Source organism: Lycium barbarum, chromosome 7 (genome assembly GCF_019175385.1).
Source record: "Lycium barbarum isolate Lr01 chromosome 7, ASM1917538v2, whole genome shotgun sequence".
In the NCBI taxonomy this organism is placed as follows: Eukaryota; Viridiplantae; Streptophyta; class Magnoliopsida; order Solanales; family Solanaceae; genus Lycium; species Lycium barbarum.
In genome coordinates this window covers 25,058,809-25,065,673 of record NC_083343.1, presented here as the reverse complement: position 1 = coordinate 25,065,673, position 6,865 = coordinate 25,058,809, and the positions used below count along the sequence as shown (strand labels likewise).

General features: G+C 30.9%; 1 protein-coding gene across 2 annotated transcripts; it reads left to right on the top strand.

Annotated features, from left to right (window-relative positions):
• Positions 1-274: 274 nt before the first annotated feature.
• On the top strand, positions 275-6,057 carry LOC132603312 (sodium transporter HKT1-like). 2 transcript variants are annotated; one of them, XM_060316310.1, is made up of 3 exons: positions 275-1,613; positions 3,852-4,079; positions 5,706-6,057. In XM_060316310.1, the coding sequence occupies exons 1-3, from the start codon at positions 391-393 to the stop codon at positions 5,716-5,718; spliced, it is 1,464 nt and encodes a 487-aa protein (XP_060172293.1). In that variant the 5' UTR covers positions 275-390; the 3' UTR covers positions 5,719-6,057. The 2 variants fall into 2 exon arrangements, with proteins under 2 accessions (XP_060172293.1, XP_060172292.1); XM_060316309.1 differs by having other exon boundaries at positions 280-1,613; positions 5,611-6,057.
• Positions 6,058-6,865: the final 808 nt, after the last annotated feature.

Genomic DNA, 6,865 nt, shown 5'->3' with positions numbered 1-6,865 from the left:
AACAATTACTTTTAGACATCCCATACTGATGGAGAATCTGCTAGCAAAAAATTCCATATGGGCCGGTAGACTTATTCTTCTTCTTTTTTCTTTTCTTCATATTATTAGACTATTATTCAATCACCAGTAACTTAATTTCACCTATTTCCCATGCACGTGTTTGTTGTACCTTGGCCGAATTGTCAACGAAGTTTCCATGAAGCCTCCTCCTTCATTTTCATCCACGCCTTTGTGCTATAATATTCTACCTGTCTTGGTATTTCCCTAAATGACCTTTGGTGAATATTATCATGGTCATTTACCCTTATAAGTACCGTACTACTCAAATCCAAGATCTTCACAATCCAAAGTAAGAAAAGGTGTTTGTAGTTTTTCTTTGAGTCTAGAAAAATGAGTGCCTTCTCTTATTATGGAAAGAAGCTACAACATCTTTGTAGTGGTTTATTTCTGTATGTTGCTTGTTTGTGTCAATCAACATGTTTCCTCATTTCTTGCTTCCATAAATCCATTCTATTTAGAGTGCACAAGTTTTTTGTACAACTCTTTTACTTCATCTTGATTTCCCTTTTTGGTTTTTGGATTCTTACCATCTTGCAATCAAGGAGTGATTTTACACCTAGGAATTTAGACTTGTTTTTCACTTCTGTTTCTGCTGTAACTGTCTCAAGTATGTCCACTGTTGAAATGGAAGTCTTTTCCAATTCACAACTTATTCTTTTAACATTTTTAATGCTTGTAGGTGGTGAGATCTTCACTTCCATGCTTGGACTTCATTTAATTAGACCTAAGTTTAAGCCATGGAGAAAAAGTAGCAAAATTGAGTCTGTACTTAGTAGTACTACTTCTTCTCCAAGAAACTCAAATTTTAATATCGACGATATTGAGTTGGACATCGTAGTAGTACCTGATTCCCCAAGACCCAATGACTCATCAGAAAAAGATGAATTTCAAGATGATTTTGGGTCAACATTAGATAGACAAACTCTCAAGTACCAATCTATTAAATTCCTAGGGGTTGTAACATTAGTTTATCTTGCAGTCATCAACATTATTGGTATCTCATCGGTTCTAGTGTACTTTGCCTGTGTTTCAAGTGCAAAAGATGTACTAAGAAGTAAGGGGCTAAAAACCTTCACTTTCGCGATTTTCACGGTTGTTTCAACCTTTGTTAGTTGTGGTTTTGTTCCAACAAACGAAAACATGATGGTATTTAGCAAGAATTCAGGCCTTCTTTTGATTCTAATACCTCAAGTCCTTTTTGGAAACACATTGTATCCAACATTTTTGAGACTTTCTATTTGGTTCTCGGGAAAATTCTTCAAGAAAAATGAAGCTAAATATTTGTTGAAACGTTCAAGAGATATAGGACATCTCCACTTGCTTCCTAGCCAACATTCAAGATTATTAGCGGTTACAGTGTTTGGATTCATTATGGTGCAATTCATTTTGTTTTGCTCTTTAGAATGGAAATCTTCAGTTCTAAATGGACTAAATAGTTACCAGAAAGTAGTGGGATCATTGTTTCAAGTTGTGAATGCAAGACATACAGGGGAAACCATTGTTGATATCTCAAATGTTGCCCCAGCTATGTTGGTGGTGTTCATAATAATGATGTAAGTAACAATTTTAACTTGAAACCTCTCTTTTATAGCCACAGAAATTTCTATGACTTGTTTTACATTATAGATTTTAAAAATATTTATTTTTCTTAAACTTCATCCCCAGTCAAAGACTTTCGTATAAATTGAAATGGAGAAATAATAAAGTACCTCCTCGTCTAACTTTTACTTGTCCAGTTTGAACTTTACACATCCTTTAAAAAACAATAATTAATATGAGTATTTTTAGCATAACATCCATATTAATTGATGTTTAGTTTTAGATCTTGAAAAATGATTTGTTGAATAAGTAATTACTCCCTCGGCCCCATAATAAGTGTCACCTTAGCCAAATTGTTTTGTCCCATAGTGTCACCTTAGGAAACCAAGACATAAATTGACTAGTTTTTTCCAATTCTACCCTTAGACCATAAAGTAACATCTAAATGATGATTGGAAAAGCCACATAGTAACTTGGTATTATTGGATTCACAGTGTCAAAAAGTTTACTTCTTGTGCATGCTCTAATCAAGAGGTAAAAGTAATTTGTTTTAATTATATAGAGATAATTTGATAAACTTTGCATTACATTATTGATTTCTTAATATGCGTGTTTTTAACTAAGGTGACACTTATTATGGGACGGAGCGAGTACTACTTAGAGCAAAACATGAAAAAAAAATATTTTTCTTCTGATAGGTTAAAAGTGACGAAGTATAACGGAGGGAATACATTTTTATTTGGTTTGACCAAAGATTACGTACTAGATGACTATAAATAGAAAACCTGTTTTTACCCTTTATGTTTTGATACAGAAAACAGAAGGGCAAGATGTAAAGCTATATTTAACAATTACAAACAGAGACAATGGAAAAAAACATCGCTTTTCATGCTGACAGCTTAACATGTTCAACTCATGCCCCAGATACATTGCAAACGTCAAAAAGCTAGTAATTTTAAAATTCTACTCCCCGGTTTTAAAAAAAAAAATAAAAAATTATATCTTTCTAAATTTGAAAATAATTAAACTTAAACTTCTCATATTATCCTAAAAAACAAGCTTTTAAACGTTCACAGGTAATGGTGAAGCTATAAATTAGCTAGATTTTAATATATATATATATATAATGTAAATTTTAACCTATATACTTAGTATAATTTTTATATACTAATATAACTTTTTGACAAATGTGTTTAACTAACCATTCTTTATTTTTTATGACTATGCCATTATGTTTAACACCACAAATTTTAAATATTACAAATATTATTATATATTTCTTTTGTCCCAATTTATATGATACACTTTTCTTTTTAGTTAATTCCACAAAGAATGATACATTTTCTTATTTGACAATAGTTTAACTTTAAACTTTACTTTTTACGCTTAACGAGATGATTTATAATCACACACATATCTTTGACTTGTTTTAAATCACATGAATCAATTTTTTTTCTTTATTTCGTAAACTTCGTGTTCAGTCAAACTAAATCACATAAATTGTGACAGAGACATTGGAATCATATATTTTAAAAGTCTTCACTTTCCATTCAAATTGCACCTTGAGATGAATTTTGTTTCTCGCACGACAGAACTGCCATAACTATCCAATCGTCTTCTGCGTTAGTATTTATATAGCACTTGAAAATCATTGCTTTATGGCATTATCTAATATTTCTCCTCCTTCTGTTGTGACACTTCTATTCTTTTCTTTTAGTTAGTTCAAAAAAAAAAAAAAAAAAATTTTTTAATGAGATGATTTGTAGTTACAGAAACATTTTTTATCTTATTTTAAATCACAAGTTTCAAAGATTATCTTTTCATTTTAAAATGTCATGACCACTTAAACACCATCACATATATTGAGATGGATTATTTACTAAAAACCTAATTAATGTCATATCAATTTACAAGGCATGTGTCTGTGGTCCTTTGAATTGAATACAACGTGCAATAAGTAAGAAGATTCCTTTTTTTTTTTTTTTTTTTTTTTTTTTCTAACAGTTGCATCTACAATCTTTAACAAAATTAATGTATGTTTCATAATAAGCAACGTTTAGTAATTAGTCCAACTTTGACTTCCAACACAGTAAAGAAATGGAAACAAAAAAATAGAAGAAGAAACAATACACACAGAGAGACCAAAAAAAAAAAACTATTCACCATCTATTTTAAAAAAATACATTTTTAGAATAAGAAAATAACACGAGGAAAAAAGACATATATAATTAATTTCCTTTTTTTTTTTCCAGGTATCTTCCTCCATATACATCATATGTTCCATTTCGAGGTGCTGATGAGAATCCAGAAGAAGCTATTGGGGAATCTAAAGGAAGAGGAAAAATTGCAGAAAATCTCATACTTTCCCAACTTTCTTACCTAGTCTTCTTCATTGTTCTTATTTGCATCATAGAAAGGAAAAAGATGAAAGATGATCCACTCAACTTTAATGTGTTGAATATCACTCTTGAAGTCATAAGGTAATCTACCACACTCTTTGTTATTTCACAATGTTTCATTTGTCTATTTCTTGTTTTATAAGTTCACTCCTACTATATATCTTATTCTTCATTTTTAGTATTACCCATTGTTTCCTTAGCTATGGTTACCGTATTATTTGTTGTTGCTAGTTGCTACTATTCTCTTCTCTATTGTTTTTAGTTTAGCTTCTTCACTATTGTATTTGCATTACTACATGATTTTTTTTAAGCTTTACTTGAGCTGAGAGTCTATCGGAAACAAACTCTATGTTATTGTTGTTGTTTTATAAGTTCAGTAATAGAATTTTGAGCTGGTGTTCCATGACAAAGCATAAAAGTTGGATGCTATTGAATGTTTTGTCCATATGCAATTGATTTTAGATATATATAAATACATACATACATGTACATACATACATATGTATACATATATACACACACATACATATATGTATGTATATCTATGTATATCTAGTATATATATGTATGTATGTGTATGTATGTATGTATATATATATATGTATATATATATATATGTATATGGTATAATATTTTTTTAAAAAAAAGACTAAATAATAATATATTTATTTAGGGAAAACAATTTATGGTCCATATTTAGGGACCAATTCAGCTCATCTCCTTAAAGATTCTCAACGACTAGATTTTTCGTATTTAAAGAATTTTACATGCTATTTATGGGGACCGAAAATGTGGTACCTAAAGGTGACCATAAGAATACTTGTCTAAACCCTTTGAGCGGCTATAGGGGTGTCAAATGGATGGGTTGAGCTGAATTTGGGTGCGTCAAAATATATTGAGATTTAGCCGTCTAAAGGTTACTTGAGCTGAAATGGACAAAAAAGCGGGTCATAATTCAACTTGCAAAATTTTACTAAGTTTTAATTCTTTATTTGTTCTTTTATAATTTTTAAGTACTTAATATTTTTTATTATTATTATGGCAATATATAACATATCAAATAATGTCTTTTTGAAAAGATTTTGATAAGGTTTTTCATGGATCAAGTTGAGCTACAATTTTAGATGGACTAAAATGAGTTGGCTAAAATGGGCGGGGCAGGTTGAGTGGGTCATATTTGTATGGGGTAATTTTGCCACCTCTGTGCAGAGTCTATAACGACGCCAGGAGGCAATCCAATTTCTCTGGTCACAATTACCTTTAAGTACCATAATCAGACTTATGGGAAAAGTTTAAATTTTCTGTTGATAATTGCCATAAATTTTCTAGACTTGAATCGTTTCCTAATAAGTATTACAATAAATGCTGGACATACTTATAATGAATCATATTTCCTGAACAGACAAACAATTTTATTAATTCGAGCTGGATCCTAGTCATTTTCCTCCCACCTTATATCATTACTTAGGTGTATAGTTTTAATTCCACGGAAGCCTTCACGTGTTTTAGAAGAAAAAAAATTGCACATTTTCTTAGGCTTTCCTTTTCGGTTTATGAAATTACAGTTAAGGTTGTGGAATAATTTCTAATTTGAAATCTTTTTTTTTTCCAGTGCATATGGAAATGTTGGTTTCTCAACAGGATATAGTTGTGATCGGTTAATAAATCCAAACCCAACTTGTAAGAATAAATCGTATGGATTTGTAGGGAAATGGAGTGATGAAGGTAAAATTATTATCATTATGGTCATGTTTTTCGGAAGACTGAAGAAATTCAATATGCAAGGGGGAAAAGCCTGGAAGCTCTTGTAATTGGATAAACGAAATGGCACCCACAGCTTTTCGTGAAAACATAATTTGGAAGTACTATACATATTAATATAGTAATTTTCTGAATGTCCCTTTGTAATATAAGAAAAATAGCCAAATATATATATTATGCAAATCTACTTCTGTCATTTTCTATTTTCTTTTTGTCAAAAATGAATGTACATATCTAGTTCTTTTTTTTTTCTTTGGTTGTAATTCTCCTTTGTCCAAATAATAAATTTCTTCACTCATCTCATGTAGCATGAAATTTTGATTTCATTTTATGTATATTTAGTTAGAGTTCAAGGGGACTTATTTCTACCTCCCTAAGTTAAAAGAACAAGACAATATAACATTAGCCTTCCACAAAATGAAAGTTTGAAATTGAAGAGTCTTTCTTTAAAAAAAAAAAAAAAAGTGAAAAGTTTTCTTTGAACATTGATGTAAAATACTACATACTTGAGTTTGGCATCCCAAACTTTTACATGATCATTGAGGAAAGAATGCTAAGTTCTATCCTAACTAAAAAAGGAGGGATGTTTGTAGGATCTAGAGACATGTGCCCATGAATCTGCTAGGGGGAGGGGGGGGGGGGGGGGGGAGTGGTTATAAATATAGTTACCCTGGTAATTGTCTTACGTCTGAAGGATGTGGCAAGATCCATTAATCCATATTTACTAGCCTCGTTACTTGTCACAAATGCTTGCCCAACTGTTTGCAATATTGATTCTACTGAGTCCGCTTCTTACCATATGCAAAATATAAAGAGGATATTAGTTTTTGACCTGTAGACTGATGATTTCTCAGCTCCATACTTGTTATTGCATATAGATCTTCATATATCCCAAAAAATGATTGAAGGGTTCAGTAATTAGCTTTATAAGATTCCACCAGTTCAGGAGGATCAATTTTAAGTTAATATTTCTAAAACCAGTTTCAAGAAATCCGGCAAAAATGTGCCAAATTCTTTTGGCATGGTCTCCATAGCAGAAGAGATGTTCAGCTATCTCAAGTTCTACGCTCTGGTTGGCTATGTCACAACAACTTCAAGTAGAGTTG

Bases quoted from the DNA above. Each gene is read 5' to 3' on its own strand.
- LOC132603312 (XM_060316309.1), top strand. From the start codon at position 391: ATGAGTGCCTTCTCTTATTATGGAAAGAAGCTACAACATCTTTGTAGT. The intron at 1,614-3,851 runs GTAAGTAACAAT...TTTTTTTTCCAG, and splicing joins GTGGTGTTCATAATAATGAT to GTATCTTCCTCCATATACAT. The intron at 4,080-5,610 runs GTAATCTACCAC...TTTTTTTTCCAG, and splicing joins ATCACTCTTGAAGTCATAAG to TGCATATGGAAATGTTGGTT.